At 36.5% G+C, this 18310-nt stretch overlaps 3 protein-coding genes across 12 annotated transcripts; 1 reads left to right on the forward strand and 2 right to left on the reverse strand.

Annotated features, from left to right (window-relative positions):
* Positions 1-1203: 1203 nt before the first annotated feature.
* Positions 1204-5120, reverse strand: LOC109853291 (ethanolamine kinase 1). 8 transcript variants are annotated; one of them, XM_020425230.1, is made up of 9 exons: positions 4744-5118; positions 4267-4317; positions 4126-4183; positions 3738-3866; positions 2887-3024; positions 2417-2682; positions 2087-2313; positions 1691-1913; positions 1204-1467 (listed from the first exon to the last, which is right to left on the reverse strand). In XM_020425230.1, the coding sequence occupies exons 4-9, from the start codon at positions 3855-3857 to the stop codon at positions 1389-1391; spliced, it is 1053 nt and encodes a 350-aa protein (XP_020280819.1). In that variant the 5' UTR covers positions 3858-3866; positions 4126-4183; positions 4267-4317; positions 4744-5118; the 3' UTR covers positions 1204-1388. The 8 variants fall into 8 exon arrangements, with proteins under 8 accessions (XP_020280819.1, XP_020280820.1, XP_020280816.1 ...); XM_020425231.1 differs by lacking the exon at positions 4267-4317; XM_020425227.1 differs by having other exon boundaries at positions 4126-4317.
* Positions 5121-5459: 339 nt separating this feature from the next.
* Positions 5460-11580, forward strand: LOC109853292 (Bloom syndrome protein homolog). 3 transcript variants are annotated; one of them, XM_020425237.1, is made up of 16 exons: positions 5460-5491; positions 5947-6058; positions 6149-6269; positions 6368-7018; positions 7101-7824; positions 7910-8014; positions 8097-8263; positions 8373-8594; positions 8689-9050; positions 9145-9403; positions 9488-9871; positions 9968-10118; positions 10209-10396; positions 10534-10861; positions 10962-11142; positions 11227-11580. In XM_020425237.1, the coding sequence occupies exons 2-16, from the start codon at positions 5970-5972 to the stop codon at positions 11399-11401; spliced, it is 4107 nt and encodes a 1368-aa protein (XP_020280826.1). In that variant the 5' UTR covers positions 5460-5491; positions 5947-5969; the 3' UTR covers positions 11402-11580. The 3 variants fall into 3 exon arrangements, with proteins under 3 accessions (XP_020280826.1, XP_020280825.1, XP_020280827.1); XM_020425236.1 differs by lacking the exon at positions 5460-5491 and having other exon boundaries at positions 5508-6058; XM_020425238.1 differs by lacking the exon at positions 5460-5491 and having other exon boundaries at positions 5976-6058; positions 6120-6243.
* A 195-nt stretch (positions 11581-11775) lies between these two features.
* On the reverse strand, positions 11776-12739 carry LOC109853231 (succinate dehydrogenase assembly factor 2, mitochondrial-like). The gene is made up of 3 exons (XM_020425123.1): positions 12573-12739; positions 12344-12495; positions 11776-12200 (listed from the first exon to the last, which is right to left on the reverse strand). Exons 1-3 carry the CDS (start codon positions 12603-12605, stop codon positions 11930-11932), a joined length of 456 nt encoding a protein of 151 aa, XP_020280712.1. The 5' UTR covers positions 12606-12739; the 3' UTR covers positions 11776-11929.
* Between the last annotated feature and the right edge of the window lie 5571 nt (positions 12740-18310).

Raw genomic sequence — 18310 nt, forward strand, 5'->3', positions numbered from 1 at the left:
ATGTTCGGCGGCTCGACCTTTCGAAGAAGTTCGAGAGACGGGCGAGAGGATTCTCCGCGAAAAGAAAAATTTAATGTACGACGGTCACAGAGGACACGGAGCGAGGAAAGGGAGAAAAAAATCAGCGAGGACCGCGTGTTGTTGCTCGATTCTATCGTCGTCCGTGTACGTTTTTTTGGGAGACAAAAAAAATGCTGCGTTTTCACGAACGATCGATATATTCGCGAGTCGATGTGCGAGAGAAGAGAGGCCTGTGTAGGTGTGTGTGTTCTCCTCTTCACCCCCGGTGGATTGGTACGTGTCGAAATAATGGACGAATTGGACCGTCGAACCAGTTAGCTGCACAAAGAGAGGCGCGCGCCGGGGGATCTCGGTGAGGATCTCTCTCTTTGTCTCTCTCTCTCTTTCTCTCTCGCGTATAAATACCGCTACTGGAACACGCAGGTCATCTCTCGCGTTTCGAGGTTTGCGAAATCACCGTCGATCTCTCACCGCCGGTTTCAAAACGTTGTTTACTTTCACTCAGGTGCGTGTTTACATCGAACCCCAGTGCCAGCGCACGTCGGAATGTTTGCGCGAGTGTCGCGCGATCGCTCGCTGCCGGCCGATTCTGTTGTTACACATGTACAAAAACGCACGTACGTAAACGCGCGCGCGCAAAAAAGAAAAACAGAGATGGGGAAAGAACGAGAGAGCGGCAACGACGACGACGACGACGACGACGGGACAGCCGAGTGTTTTGTGAAAATTTGCAGGCGAGATCGCACGAGCGACTAAAAATAAACGCGAATTTACTGATGCGCGCAACAACAACAATGCCACCGAGACGAGAAGCACTCGGCTGGTCAATTGATCGACCGACGCCGATCGAGTGTCGCGCGCGCGCGCGCGCGATAAAGACGGAAACGTTGTTCGCGCGAAAGAGATAAGGAGAACCGATCGACGACGGCACGCGTACACTTTGATCCAATCTGGTTGCACTTTCTGCACTCGTTTCTCTCCCGTTTTCGCCGGAGTGCGAACATATGGTTTGCTACATTCTCCTCTGCTCTAAACGCAAAATGTCAACTGATAAAAAAAAGAGCTTTGGTTTTATGTCAGTAATTCTTGTGCTCTCGTTTGCTCATGCTTTATTTTTATTTATATATTTATCTACAGATACACTTATATACAATTTTACAATATATATATATATATCTTGCGGTCACACGCAACAGTATTATACAGGTGGTGACATCAAGATATGTTATCTACATAGTATACAAATATTATAAACATTATAAATTGTACAACATCATTCTAACTATTACAGTATATCAGGTAACGTTATTTGAAATGTCCTATTTGGAATAAAAATTTTTGCAAATGCTCCGTGCATTTTCTCTTCTTTATTCGTTACATTCTAGTTCCAAGTGTAACGTTTCTTTCTTCAATTTAAAGCACTCGTTGAAACGTATCGCAGCATATCTGAAAAATATTATAATAGTCGCAACAATTTACTCACATTGATATTTCTATCGCAACAAAATAACTGGGTCCACCGACCCAGTTGCACACATTACTTTGGCTCTACTGTGGCTCTGTAACAATCTATATCTCGACCGCTGTTATTACATGTTGCTATTATTCAGATTAAAAAGAACAAAAAAATAATAAAAAAAAACAAATTTTTGCGAAACAATTTACTTACTCCAAAAAGTCAAAGTCAATGTTCGAATGTTCGCTCTGAATGAGGGACCAGCAGCCCCAAAAGAAGTGAGGTAAGGAAGCGAATTTGGTTACTTGCCAGTACAACTTGTTAATTTCTTTCTCGGACACGTTACTCGTCGCGTTGTACGCTCGCAGGTATTCGCTTAACCACGCTTTCTGGAAAGTTTCATCCGGATACAAGGAATAATCCGGCTCGTCAAAACCTTAAATGTATTATATTTTTTACTTTTATTTAATAAAAATATACATAACATCGATAATGTACATAACTTACACGCAACAAAATGTATGCGAAAATAATATAACACAGCAAATAAGATGATAGTTTTTGTCGCTTTGCGATGTGCCTTACGCACGAAGAAGTACATATAATTACCAGAAAATTCAGTAAAGTGATTAATAATATCGAACGCCTGATAGTTGAATGCGGTGTACTCGTAATCGATAAAGACAACGCTCTTCTGTTTCCGATTATAAAGCACATTTCCCAATAGAAGATCGTTGTGAGCGTACACTACGGGACTGTTTACTTTCAAAAGTGTTTCCTTCATCGTCTGATATTCTTTCTCCAGTGTTGCGTACGACGGTATCAACATCTCGAACCTTAAAACGGAGGGAGGTTGTTAAAACACTTTAAGTCGCTTGAGTGTATTTTTTTTTTTTGAAATAACGCTAACGAGAAAGAGATAATTTCTATCGTGCTTACTTTGCTTGTTTCAGAGAATCGGTAAATCTTTTGGGCATAATTTGCATGAACGTCTTTATTTTGTCCCAGATGAAAGCTTCTCTCGGCGCAGACTCGTTGTCAAGTTGCAGCTTGTGCATCTGAGCCATACGCCTTGCGATTAACGGATATACCTCCGGATCTCTCACCGTCTCGTTGGTCAGGGTTTCACCTTCCAGAAATTGATAGGCAAATCCGTTGTTAAATGTAGCGTAAATGCAGTGAGTATAGCCAGCCTTGTTCAACGTCTAACACAGAGAGAGATATCCGTTGTACCTACTTTTATTAATTATTATTTAAACAGTCATTACACATTTTTGTTCGAATATACACGTGTTGATGCATGTAAATTTTAACGTTGTGTGATTGTAACCAAAAAACATACAGAACCATTCATATTATCAATAAACATATATATATATATATATATTATCAATCTTTAACATCTTTACCCGAATATGATTTATTTCACTCTTTCTGTCGATCAGTAAATCCGAATTATTGCCGTAAACCCTAATCAAAATCATATCTTCGTAATGTCCCGAGCACCATGTTCCTACTAATTTATTTGTTCTTCCATCGGTAAATAGCTGGAACAAAAAACAAGATATATACATTGCAACATTATTTACTTATATGTTACGTATTTAAAAAAAAATACACTCGAGCTGATTTAAGTAAACAATCGAAAGTAAACAGTCCCGTAGTGTACGCTCACGACGATCTTCTATTGGGAAATGTACCTTACAATTGGAAACAGGAGAACGTTGTCTTTATCAATTACGAGTACAACTATCGCATTCAACTATCAGGCGTTCGTTATAATTAGTCACTTTACCGAATGACACATGTAGATTTCACATCAAAATTATGTGAAGAATAAAATATTTAATTGATGAGTAAAGGGCCAATACGAGGAAAAGCACGAGGATATTACATTTCATCCATAAAATTTGTCCACAAAAAAAAATATTTGCTAGAATAGAAAGAAACTACTACATGATCAGCAAGAAAATTTTGTTGAGAGACGAAATATTTCGTTGGCGCAACAATTGGTCATATAATAGCAAAACTCTCAGTCTCTCTGTGTAAAGTCATCTCGTTAAGTAAATGAGTAAATAATTATCAGATAACTCATACAGATAAGAAGTCAAGTATAGCATTTATAGCGAATTCACTTTTGGCGATAAGCTATCAGTTGCCTTGAATTTTATTACTAGTGTAACGTCACGTTACACTCTATATGACAAAACAAACACAAAAAAAAAAAAAAAAAAAAAAAAAAAATTAAATATTACGTTACCTTAAAATGTAGTTGTTGCAAGGGCCACGATGGTCTAATTCTCTTTATAACGTCCTTAGCACCTTCAATAATTTCATTTTCATCTATTGTGATGTCAAGATGTTCTTCGTACTCGTTCATAGTTCAATGCTATTGATGAAAAACAAATTTTTCTAATTGAATTATTAGACAAAAGTGCGTGCAAGTGCGTGTGATATAAATTACAAAATAACTTTGGGTAACTTGGATCTTAATAAGATTATATTTGTGATTTGATTGATAGAAAGATTTTATGTGTGGGAAATAGAAAATTATTTTATTACACAAGAAATCCCCACAGAGATAATAAACTACTGCAATACCAAAGTGTTGTACACTGCGTTAACAACCACATGAGAGTAAAAATTACCGGTTATTGCTAATAAAACTTGTCAACCTGTCTAGTCTTCGTGAACACCCCACTGCAACTAATAAAAAAATTCACAAGGTACATGCTTATATATAATTCTGCTGATGCGACAGCGTGATACAGCCAATTGGAGTAACTTACGGTACATATCGTGTGTGTTCTTGTTTTCTCATAAAAACGTTAATCTTCATTCTATCAAGGATACATGTATATTCAAATACTGTACGTACGTATTTACATCAACAGACGAGTGAATCTAATAATTTTTATCTTACAAAAACAATTTTTTTTTTAGAGACAAGTATTTTCGAGGACCAAGTGCGTGCACAAAAGAATTTCTAAATTGACCGCAAAATTTTGCCACGACGATGTGTGTGTGCCATTTGTGTGCGCACTTGTTGATAAATTTTTTATAATTATCGACTGTACTATTGAAATTTCAACATTACGTCGCGTTACAAGAATAATGTACACATTGTTGAAGTGTGCGACGACGTGTCAACATATCTGAATAATTCAGTTCATTGTCCTCGAGACGCCAATGACTCAATTACTACTATATATATATATATATATGTATTCAAGCTTCTTAACATTTGTTATTGAAAAAAAGAGTACCTGTTCCGTCACAACGATTCTATCCTCCTGACAAGTACGAAGTGACGCACACAACATATGTACACACGAAGTAGTGAAGAAAGCGACAGCGCGCAATCACGACCAATCGCGAGCGAGCATCAGTGTGTGAGGTCAGATCGGATCAGCTCTAATCGACTGATGTTTTTTTTTTTAATGTGTTTTTGGTTGCGTATTTACCTAATACCACGCACGCGTGGTGTATTCCTTAACACGTTAGATACTTAACGCGTTTTGCACACATTTGTTTTCGTCATCAAAGTGACGGTCACGTTGTCAAAAAACGATACGCAACGTATTTTGCATTCAAACGACATAATAATTAGAAATTACTCTTATTTTGCATTAATTACATTTATAAATATACACGATTGTGCGCAAAAGGGAGATAATAATTTATGTAAATATATCGAAGAGATCGGCAATAGAGCCGAGAATCGAACCACGGTAGCAGAGAAATCCGAATTACCGGCGGTTCTGATCTTCACTATAGTTTAAGCCTTTAATAAGGTAGTTCCGATCATTGCTACGTAAGGCAGCACGAATCGAGATTCTCTAACAAAAAAAAAAAAAATGTTCGATGCGATCGCGTGTTTATTGCACTTTCTGCACTCAAAAACGAGACGGTCGTACAGTGTTGGAGAGAGAAGGGAAAGAGATGAGGTGAAGAACGCGAAGGTACACACAGGAGGCGCAACGCGCAACCGAGTACAGCAACGGGAAACTGATGGTGAGGGTGAGGACAGCATGTGTGTATTTACATACTGTATATAAATTGTTTGAATTTTGAATGAGAGTGGATGGCGGACTTACGCCAAACTTTATCGCGCAACAGTACATTAAGTTGATGTCATTTTTTTGTGTCGTTGTTATTGTATATAAATTTTCGCAATGCAAAACATTGCAGTTTAGGAATTTTATATCGCGCGATTAAATGCCAATTGTGTTGTACGTGAGAACGTCCCTTTTTAACCTCTCAATGAATATGTACATTACGATATTATTGTAAGAAAATATTTTTATACGCACACACAACGTGTATATTTGCCTGATTGTTTGGTCGTGCTAATTATTTAATTAATGTCAATAAAGTGGATGTGTACAAAGAAAAATTGTTTCAAACTTACAAAGTACTCCAGTGAGAGACATTATGTAAACTTTGTTTGTTTAAAAATTGTAACACAGTCTCGTAATAAGAGTGCAAAACGATGATGCTCGGTCAAAAGAGCACCCAGTCTTCTATTGTAGGATTTCTATCAAAGGCAGCAAATAAGAACAACAACTCTTTGCAATCCAGGTAGGCCAATCTTGCGTTTGTAAAATTATGACGTTTCTGTGACATGTATTGTATGTTTTAGTTCAAAAGTAAAGAAAGATTATCTTTTAGCACACCAAAATCAACGAATGAAGAGTTGGATTTAAAGGATGACCCATTGAAGGATTCATGTTTCAGTAAACAAGAAAAAACACCTAAAGATCTGAGTAATATAGATTCAATAATAGATCTTGTGAGATTTATAATTTTATTTTGACATGAATGATATATTCACTCAATATACTATAACTGATGAAATTTTATTAATTTGCTAACATTCCCAAAATGCAGGATAATATAGATACTTCAGACTCAGGCCTACTTCAGACAAGTCCTGTCAAAAAGCAATCGTATGTAATTTACAACAAAGAACCGTATTACATTGAAAGTTCAATGGAAGAGAAAGAGAGTATCAATGAATTCAGTTCTTTGGAGAAGAATACCGAATCTTTGCTACTCTTGGAAAGTCCGAGCAAGAGTAACAACGAATTTGCAAAACCATCTCTCATTCCTGAATCTTCTGACAGTGAAGAAGATAGAAAAAACGTTAGAAGGTTCTTGCGATTAAATCGAAAACCGAATGAAACAATGGCGAAAGATGAAGAAAAGCAGACTATTGTATCAAAAACTGGTTACACCTCGGAATGCAATAGTGAATATTTGCCTTCTAGCAGTGAAACAGTTTTAGACAGAAGGGAGGAAAATGTCAAGGAGCATCTAAGAACTCCTAAGAAACACATTAGTAATAAACAACGGAGAAAAGATATTATTTCTGATTCTGACACTGACAGCCCTCGGTCAAAATGCAGTAGCAAGGAATCGCCGAGAAAAAAATGGGTAGGCCCGGATCCTAAAGTGAACTTGAAAGATTTAGGTTTGAACAAGAAATTAGGTTTATGGATTGAGTCCACACGAAAGAAACCAGTAATGTCTTTGATACCTGTAAGTTATTAAATATATTCGAAATTTATATATACATAATATAAAATAAAGATACCAGCTGTACATGTTGATGTTTTTTTAGACTACAAAAGATAAACTGTCAGAAAGGCGTGACAATTTGAAAGATCTTCAAATTGAAATTCTTGATAAGTTCTGCAACGCATTTGAGATGATTCCCATACCGATATTGGAAAAATTTCCGAAATTCGATTTGGACACTTACACGAAGCTGCAAGATCTCAATCGACATGTGAAAGCTAAGTTACGTTTGGTGCAAACAAAATTGTCAAAGTTACAAAATGAGGATGAAATCTCTACATCTGAATCTGTAAAAACTCCTGGATCTACATCCAAGTCAGCCGAGATATCGTCTTCACCTGTGCTTGAAAGTCACGTTATAAGTGAAAATTTCAACAAATCAAGTCCCTCGATATCGAAAAAGCTAGATTTCTATCAAGATTCTCCAAATAAGTCGTATGTACAGGAATATAATAGTAACATGGAATCAGGGTCGACGCCGAAGTCTCACGAGAATGCAGTTACGAATAAAAAGAGTACTTTTCAATTGAAAAGACCAGTCAAGACGGTATTGGGTACTGAGATTTCTAAAACAATAGCAGAAATGTGGGAGAAAGAACAGCTGTCTAAGTCAGTGAATTCACCAACGGATTCGAGCGTCGTTTCTGTAAAAGATAATACATTCAATGGAAGTGTCATTACATCACCAAAAAATGAAAATAATACACATATGCAAAGAAGCATCAGGGACAGTCCAGATAACTGGATTAAGAGTAATACATTTCAGAGTAAGCAGATAAAAAATTGATTGATCTTTCGCTTTCTTATTTTCTTATTTAATGTGAAAATTCTTAAAGAGAAAATATTTTGTAGATACTTGTCAGACATTTTCTACGAAATCTGAAACGCTACCGGAAGATCCAGAAGAATTTCCAGCGTTGGGAGAAGATTGTAATATAGAGGACAATTTTAATTTAGGTACAAACACAATTCTATTCCATTTATGCGCTGATAATCTGATAAACAGTGTGCTTGTTTTATTTTTTTTTTGTTACAATAGACTGGTGTAATGAATCTCCTCCGCAAAACAAGAAAAATGATAACAAGGGAAAGTCGAAAATGGAAAAACCTGTGGAGTTCGGGACATTCACTGGAAATTACAAAAATGACGGCATCAGTGGAGAATTCGATAGTATGACGTATCCACATTCGCAAGAAATGTTAAAGGTGCACAAAATAAGAATTTTTTTATTTATGCGAATATAATGCTGTTGCGTAATGACAAGTTTACTTGCGCGTAGATGTTATAATAATCAATAATCTCATTTGATTTTAGATATTTCGACAAAAATTTGGTTTATATACATTTAGGCCAAATCAGTTGCAAGCTATCAATGCAACGCTTTTGGGATTTGATTGTTTCATTTTGATGCCGACCGGAGGCGGGAAATCTCTTTGTTATCAATTACCCGCGCTATTGAGTGCCGGAGTAACAATTGTTGTGTCTCCATTGAAGAGTCTTATTTTAGACCAAGTTCAAAAACTCATTTCACTCGATGTAAGAGAATGTGCGCCATTCTTAAAACAAAAAAAAAAAACAAAAAAAAACGTGCGCTATCTTTAAATTGTCTCGGTCTGAAATATTTTTTCAGATTCCTGCCGCTCATTTATCCGGTTCTTTGACAGACAATCAAGCAGAAGCGGTGTACAGGGAACTCTACAAAAAAGAACCAGTTCTCAAGATATTGTACGTCACGCCGGAAAAAGTTTCCGCCTCGCAGAAATTCTGTAGCACTTTGACAACATTGTACGAAAGAGGATTGCTGGCGAGATTTGTCATTGACGAAGTGCACTGTGTCAGTCAATGGGGCCACGACTTCAGGCCTGATTACAAGAAACTGAAGTGTCTGAGGGAAAATTATCCGAAAGTGCCAACAATGGCTCTAACTGCGACGGCTACACCGCGTGTGAGAACAGATATTTTGCACCAGTTAGGTCTGACTAATCCCAAATGGTACGTAATTTGTTATACAAGCGGGAGTGTTTGTTTCTCTATGCGTATACGTTTTCATACGCGTATTGCTGACAAAATATGTATGTATCTCTAGGTTTATGTCGAGTTTTAACAGACCCAACTTGAGATACAGCATAATATCGAAGAAGGGGAAAAATTGTTCCGACGAGGTAGTTGCTATGATACTGACGAAGTTCAGAAACACTTGCGGCATCGTGTATTGCCTGTCGCGCAAGGACTGCGACGATTACGCCGCGCAAATGAAAAAGAACGGTATCAAAGCATTAAGTTATCACGCGGGACTCACGGATAATCAGAGAAGCCAGTGTCAAGGAAGATGGATATCCGATCAGGTACATTCTTATTCTAAATGTGTGTGTTTACACGTCGCGCGTACTTTGTATTATTTTTAAAACGTATTTTTCGTTCGAACACAGATACACGTTATATGCGCGACTATCGCCTTCGGAATGGGCATTGATAAACCGAATGTGCGTTTCGTGATACACGCGTCTTTGCCGAAGTCCATAGAAGGATATTACCAGGAGAGCGGTCGCGCTGGTCGTGACGGCGAGATAGCGGAATGCATTTTGTTTTACAATTACACGGATATGCACAGGATTCGCAAAATGATCGAATTGGACAATCCGAATCCACAAGTGATTAGCACGCACATGGACAATTTGTTTAAAATGGTGGCGTTCGCGGAAAATACCACGGATTGTCGCAGGTCGCAGCAACTCAATTATTTCGGGGAATTATTCGACAGGCAACAATGCATCTCAAATAAGGCAACCGCATGCGACAATTGCCGAAGCAAGGTACGAGTTTTGAATCGATAGTGTCGGATCATTGGAACAAATGCGTACTGAGAATTTACTCAAAACGATATTGTTATTTTTGATGCATAATTTTAGGAGGAAATTACGATGATCGACGCGACCGGAGACGCGAGAGAAATTTTGAAAGCTGTGCGAGATATCATCAACAAGAAGAATTGCAATCTCACGTTGGTGTTTTTAACGGACATTTTCAAGGGCAGTGATCTCAAGAAAATCAGAGAGTCAGGTTCTTATCCAATTCGTCAATTATGCGATAACAACATAAGTAAGTTTTTCAATGTATATTCGGATTGTATAAAATTTAATTTTTCCGCAGGTCTTAAAAGTCATCCTTTGTATGGTCGCGGAAAAACGTGGAATAGATGCGACATAGAACGTCTTTTACATCACATGATACTGGAAGAATATTTGCAAGAAACCATGTACATTAACAATGAGATCACTTGCGCGTATGTGAAAATCGGACGAAAAGCGAGTGAACTTATGACGAGGAAAGACGTGAAGGTATATAACTTCAGTAAGAAGATAATAACATTGTCACAGAATAATCGAACCTCCCCTATCAATATTAATATTTTCTCAAGTCATACGTATGTGTATATCTTGTTATTGATATGTATATTGTTACTTTCAACACGCAGGTACAGATCCCAATAAGAAAATCGAACAAATCTACAAGTGGCGTGGCCACAGTTTCAACGGTGAATTCGAAGGAGGTTGATAACAATATTAAGGAATTGCACGATCGTTGCTACGCCGAGTTGATGACGATAATAAGAGAAATTGCCGACACGCTGGACGTCTCGGCTTCCTCTATCATGAACATGGTGGCCATTCGTGTCATGAGCCAGCGTTTACCGGATACCGAGGAAGCTATGTTGCAAGTGCCACACGTCACGAAAGCTAACTTTGTTAAATACGGCAGGGCTCTCTTGAACATCACGCAGAAATACGCAGCGGAGAAAATTGGTACATCTTGTGTATAAACATAGAAAGTGTTTACAAAATGTTGTATGTTGTAAAGAAGTGATATTTTGCATTGATGATATTATTTTATCACATTTCACAGTATTGTTAAATGAGCTCAAAGAAGAACAGAATAATATTAGTGATGACGATAATGATTGTTGGGACGATGACAACTCTAGTACCTATAGTGGAAGTACTAGTAACCGTCGCGGCAGGAAACGAAAGTATGGTAACAATTCCACCACCACCGCTACCAAAAGATATAAACGAGGCGGTTCAAGGTGACACAGAGAATTATAAATTATTTCACACGTTATTGCATATTGTAACGAATTTAAATTGTTCTTCTTGTTCTTTTATTACAGCGCGCGGAGGGGAAAAGGTTCGAGAGGCGCGTCAAAAGCTTCATCGAGAGGTTCTTCGAAAAGTTCAACGGCCACGAGACAAAACGCGAGCACAAAGAAAGTGATAGGACTCGCAAGTTTCAGCCAAACGAAGCAATATCTCTCGAATCCCAATAGATACATGAACATTAATTAAACGATTTTTTTTAATCTCTATAAATTATTCTCCGAGGTTTCTTTTCGCGCGCGCGGTGATGTACGCGTCTTCATGTACGAATTTCACAGTGTTCAAAATGTTCTACGTGCTGTTTTCCTACAGAATAGAATGTTCGGTATCTTTTTGTTTTTAATAACTCTAGCAAAAAAAAAAAAAAAGACAGGTTGCTGATTACAAATTTTCTAATCGTTCGCGATACGTGTGTATATAAAATAAGACTTTTGTACAATAAAATAGTTTTTACACAAACGAGTCAGAAAAGTTGGTATTAAAAATATGCGATGACATCTAATCATTTCACACACAGGAGCAACGACAAAAAGGGAAGAAAACTCTTGATTTCTCCGAGAAAAGAAGATTAATTCCACTCTACTCGTTTCTTTATTAACTCTCCTCATATCACACGCAACAACTTATTGAGATAAATTTACATCGGGGACTAGAAGTTACTTTACTACTGTACACATTTTTACACACTTCCAAACACATTACTATACAGATGTTTATTTACAGATCCGGTTGAATTATCCTGGCTTGTCGATCTTCGTTACGAACGTGTTTTTTCAACATGTCCATCACCTCGTTATCGAATTCGGACGGTGTTGGTTTAACGCCGCTCGCCCAGTAAAATATATCCCAGTCGTTGCTGGGCAGATTTATGAGCCGGTCGTACAATCTCAATTGCGTATCGTCAAACGTGTCCAAGTACTTCTTCGCGAACGTGCTTAGAAGCAGACCGTTCTCCAGCATGCCGCGTTTGCGGGACTGATACACCAGTCTGTGGTAAATAATAACAAATCACAAGATATGATAAACAAGTTGCGTGACCTATACAACGCGTCGTATGTCCCGACGCGCGGGACGGATTATCCTACACGATTGAGGCTCGAGTGTTGACGTGTTACGTGAAACGTTAGATACCGTGCTCTCTTGAGATCCGCATCTTCTCCGTCGCGTTCCACGTACCGCGGGATACTGGGTTCCCGACCATCCGGATGAATCAGATCTTGGAAGTCGTCCTTCGGCCTGACGCAACTCGTCGACACGCATCTCACGCGCAAAAGCGTTCCAACCTAAAAACACGACTCGCCTGGTTTGTAATAAACTTTTAAAAAAGTCAAGAGAGTCTTAATTAACGCTTTCAACTTACGCTGGACGTGACACGACGAACCGCGGTATTCATTATTGAGAAAACGATTCTTCCGCGCGTGCAACTAATTGACAAAATCGTTTTCGTTTTAACTCGACTACAACCTTTGTGTTTGCAAACGACACTCCACGACACTCCGTCGTTTGACAACTGCCGACACACACACACACACAACTATACATACATCCGGTTCTCTCAAACTTCAAAATCATGACGCAACGCGCGTCCGCAAATAACACAAGTAAGTAATAACGCGAAGAAAAGAATAATTAATTTAAAAAGAGATAGGATTATTGTTTTTAAATTATTATTTTTAAAAATTCACATGTATTTTTTTTTCACACGCGAGTTTAATTCAAAAAAATGTTCACAAATATCAATTTGTGTGTCGTGCTCTTTGACTCTCGAAGGTCGCGCTCGGTGAAACTGAAATAAAACTGCATTTGTTTACGAGATTTCAGTACATCGAGCGGATTTAATTATTTTAAACTTAATCAATATTGTGCGAAGAAAATTTATGCAATTGCAATGAATAATAAAGAATTTCTGATATTTATTTTTAACAGAGAAACAAATTTGTATACGATTACGTTTCAGAAGTGATGGCGAAGAGGACTTAAAGAAAAAACTTCCGGAAATCGGTGTTTTTGGCTTTTTTTTTTTATTTTATGTATTCACAAACGTTACACATGTCGACTACGCGTACAGGACTCGCAATCCACACACCATCATCATCATCATCATGATATATCATACGCTACATTATCACTCGCTTGCGTGGGCCCGAAGACCCCTAATAGAGGTACTGATTAATTATGCTCTTTTCGGATTCCTCCTAAATCAAATACTCGTTCGCGCAATTTATCATTACGTGTACGTGTGAGCGCGTATATCTATATAAATTTTTCGTATATTTACATACGCGGTGGATGAACGCGCAATCGCGTCTTTATTATTATTATTATTTATTATTATTATTATTATACGTTACAGCCGTGCGAATCGGCCGAGCGTTTTTTCCTTCGCGAATTTCTCGTTCCGAGACGACAAATTTTCGGAGAAAACAACGCCCCGCCGGCTCGCGCTGACTCTCTCCTTTATCGTAATTTGAAAAAATATGCGGTATTATTATTATTATTTTTTTTTTAACGAAAGGCTTGGACACGGGTGGTTTATATTCTCGTCGTCGGTCTCACTCTTCTCTCCGACCGGATCTATCCTATAGCTGCTGCGAGTCCTCTCTCATTAGCGATCTCTCTCTAAATTTTTCTATCTCTACTGAAAATCGCGGCGCTTCTCTTCTTTCACTGTTTGAGCATCGTCTGGAAAAGCATCTCGGTTGTGATGCGATTTTCTTAGTTTTTTTTTCTTTTTTCTCTTTTTTTATATATATATATATATATATATATAAACAGTAAGTCCGGAAGGTTAAGTTTATTTCCTCGAAGGCACTATTGTACGCAAATGAAAAACGTCCGCCTTGAAAAGTATGCGCTTTTTCAAAAACTAGCCGAGTGTCTGTCCTGAGCTGGATGTGTGTGTTCATTTTACTCTACATAGCGAAGCGCTCGATAGGCGCGGCGGCCTCAGATGAGATCTCTGATCAATAAAAAAAAGAAAAAACAATCTGCCGATCGATTATAAATCCACCGATTTCTCACACCGGCAAACGCTCTCGTCGAAATCTAAAAAAAAAAAAATCGATTCGTTCAGTCGCCAATCGTTTTTTCTTTTTTTTCTTTTTTTTTTCCAAAAAAAATCGTACAATACTCGGTCGAAGCGACTAGATTTTTTGCGCGGAACAAATTTCATTTGTAATATGCGACGTGATCTCGCGACTTCATGCAACAGAGCTTTGTAAGATTAATGAACAATACATGTAAGTGAAACAACAAAAGTAGCTAGCTAGTACTTTCATTGTGTGCGCGCGTGCAAATAGTGAAATAAAAAAATAAATTTGTTATAATAATGATGTATTAACGTTTTGTACATTGTAACAGATTTATTATGCAAGTAAAACATAATAAATTTTTTTTATTATGTAAATGACGCTTGAGATCAAGTCGTTCGATTGACCACTGAACAATACCGGGGAACAAAAAGAAAACGACCGTCGTCGTTCGTTCTTTTTCTTTTTTTTTTTTTTGTTTAAATAAATTTTGCCTTATCCGTTTCCCTGCCGAAGACGCCTTTCGATATATAGATCATACGCTTGTGTTAAGGAGGGATCTCACAGTTAAACAAATTTTGCTCTTCTCAAATGTTAACGCATGAATAATCATTATCAAACTTTTTTCTGAATACACACATATCACAATGCGGATCATATCGTATATTAAAGAAAAAACAAACTCATATTCTCTATTCTTTCTCATAAATATACGTGCCTTATAGAAATTATTAATATATTGTTTATACTTTGACTGTCACGTGTTGTCAGTTGCCCCGAGAAATTTCTCACATCAAGTGAGTTTCTCAAATAGAAAAAAAATATAATCTTCTCAAATTATATAAGAAATACATTGGAAATCGTATATATATATATATATGATTATATGTACATATATACATATATATATATATATAATCATATGATATAAATTGGAAAGGAAATAACTCGTCCAAAGTAAAGTCTGAAAAACCAAAGTGCGTGTAAATAAAAAAAAAAAACTTTGGCTCGCGACGTTTGCTTTTGCGAAATTATTTTCTTCGGCAAAAATCTTATTTTTTTTTCATTGATTTTCTACCTCTACTTTGAGAGAAAAAACATTTGATATCTGCAGTCGAGTGCGACACAATAGAAGTGAGAGCGTGTCCGCGCGATAGGATGACAAGTGGCAGTCAAAGTATTAAATCGCTTAGCAAGATTACTCAATAATGAAACAAAAACAAATAAAAGAAACAGATATATATGTGCAAATTCAATAATTGATCAAAATCTTATACAAAGAGCTCAAAAATATATATATATATATATGTGTATATATGTACGTGTATATATAGGTCCCTCCTCAAAACGCAAACATTACGTGTCACCACGTTTAATACGCATAAACACAAATTAAATGTATCTCGCGATCTAATATACAATGTATAATCTTTGATATATGAAATAGTTTTTATACATTTTTCTTAAAGTAGCTAGTAACCCCGCCCTTTTTTTTTTAAGCTCTAGATGTAAAAGTAAGATTAATTAGCAATATATATATAATATATATATATATATATATATATATATTATATAAGTAACAATGTGTGTGAGAATTTTCTATAATACGCATGTGTGTATAATCTTTTTTTTTTTTGTTTTTTTACATCTAGACATGGTCTCTCTCGTGTCGCAGTTTAACTTTGGATAAAAACTATTTACATTATATGCTATATATATATATCTCTCTCTTTGTTTTTTTTCTGCAAAGGAAACAGTACGTCGAACGATGTATAATATCAACATAATATGGAACAGTACAAATTTCGTTTTTTTAAATTTCTTTTTTTTTTTTTTGTTGTTGTTTGATGAAAAAAACTTTCGAGAGAACACTCGGTACACTTTTGACTTCGCGCACCGAGATCGTATCAACGTCGTTGTTTCTTTTCAGAATGAATTGTTTTTGTTTTGCAATTTGTTTTTCAACATTTAACGATTCTCAAGGCGCGCCACGAGGACCAAGCCCGTCATATCATGTATAAATCATTTATTATCTACTTTTATCTCGTACAATATCTTAGACTCTTAATGATTCTTAAACTATTAAGTCCGGTCATCATTCTTAGGACTCGCTTGCGCTTAAAAACTAATACGGATATAAGTCTATAAATCGCTTAAGATAATGAAATATGAAAATATGTACAATAATCAGCGCTGTCAATTATTTTTACTCGTTCTTTTTTCTTTTTTCATATGTGGCACCATCTGTATCAGTTATATAAACTACAATTGCGACTGGAAAATCAGACTGGAAATTATTTGTGCTAACCTCGTTCTCTGTCTGTTCTTTCCTTCTTGTGTCCGAAAAAACGTCGTTTGACATCTCTCTCTTTCTCTCTCTCTCTCTCTCCCTCCCTTTCTCTTTCTTTCACAATTCAATCTTTAGTTTATCGCGCAACAACGCGTGTTTTCGCAAACGACTGTACATTCTTCAACCACATTCTTGATAACACTAGTAAAATGTTTACGCACATTTCGTTGTATACTTGAAAATATATAAAATTCAAACGTGAGATGATAATAGCAATTAAACTATTATTAATTTACATCGGTAAAAAATCCGTTCGTGATATGAAGAACGTGATTGGCGTTTTCGTTCTATTTTTAAATTCTCGTGAACGAGTCATCTTTTTTTTTTTTCGAACACAGAGACATTCGATTGTCGCTTCTTAAGAATCTTCAGCATGTGTTATTATCTCATCGTTTTTTTTCTCGTACGTACTTAGAAGAAGGAACGTGAAAGACGAGCACGTCCTGTTTTTTTTTCTTAAATAAGAGTAAACATATATATATATATATATATATATATATATATATTTATATATAATATAATTATCTGTAGTAGAAGCGAGATAGTTTACGTTATTTTTAAATACGCGCGCGCGTAAATCATTCTTTAGTGCGAAAGTTAACTAGTGTCACATGATACGGCCTATGCGCGTTAATTAAATCCCCCTCGTCATTGTTTCAAACGATCCAAGTTCAATTCCAAGATTTCGTTAAAACGTTAAAAGTTCGCGCGCCGTTTGACTGTGTCCAACTGTTCAAATATGCAACAACAGAAGACGATACGTTTCACAAAAACAAAAGAAAGTTGCGCTGTGAAAGTGTTTCGATAGGAAGACGAAAAAAAAAAAAAAAAAAAAACAATCCAAAAGCCGTCGAATGCACAAAAGTTGCGTATCGGAGCTTCTCTTCGTACTCGTCTGTCATTACACGATTAACTTTATGCGAGGTCTCACGAGGTTTTCTCTTTAATCTCGACAAACAGCTATTTGATTAATTAATTAAACGCGCAGTTCAGTTAACACACACATTTCGAGAACACGCGTACAAATATCTTTCGTACTTCTACACGCTATTGCTAAAACACAAATGTTCTTGTCTTTTTTTTGAGCTCAAGGTTGAACCAAAGTCAAGTTTCGCCTTTTTCTTCACTTTTGTCTTGATATTTAAGATTGTGCGGACATGTTCGCCGCGTAAAAAAAAAAAACTTTTATATCTATTCTCTCGTTATACTCAAAGGTTTTCACAAAAATAAAAAAAAAAAAGTATCTATCAACGGAAAGTAATGTTACTTCTGCATCGAGCAACGGAGATGATTATTATCGCACTTGTACAAAAAGATATATTTCTGTCAGTTTAACAAATTCGATTTTTTTTTTTTTTTTTTAACGCTACTTTCCGTTCACCCTCGCTCTATAAGCGTTATTGCTAATTACACAGGATTACATTGGTATCACCTTTCGATTCTATTTCGCTGTGTTTTTTCTTTGTTATAAAAAATTCTGATAAACGATGCGCGACAATGCAGCAGGTTTGATGCAGTGACTAGTATTTGTGTCAGGGACGACACTTACGAGATGAACAATTTCTCGCACACAGAACACACGTGATCATCTCACGAATATCAATTTTACAAAAAAAAAAAAAAAAAAAAAAAAAAAAAAAAATAAAAAAAAAAATAACAAGCAACCTCTTGATCAATTCAATTGGGATTNCGAGATGAACAATTTCTCGCACACAGAAC

Source organism: Pseudomyrmex gracilis, unplaced genomic scaffold (assembly GCF_002006095.1).
Source record: "Pseudomyrmex gracilis isolate BER0280 unplaced genomic scaffold, ASM200609v1 scaffold_45, whole genome shotgun sequence".
Lineage (NCBI taxonomy): Eukaryota > Metazoa > Arthropoda > Insecta > Hymenoptera > Formicidae > Pseudomyrmex > Pseudomyrmex gracilis.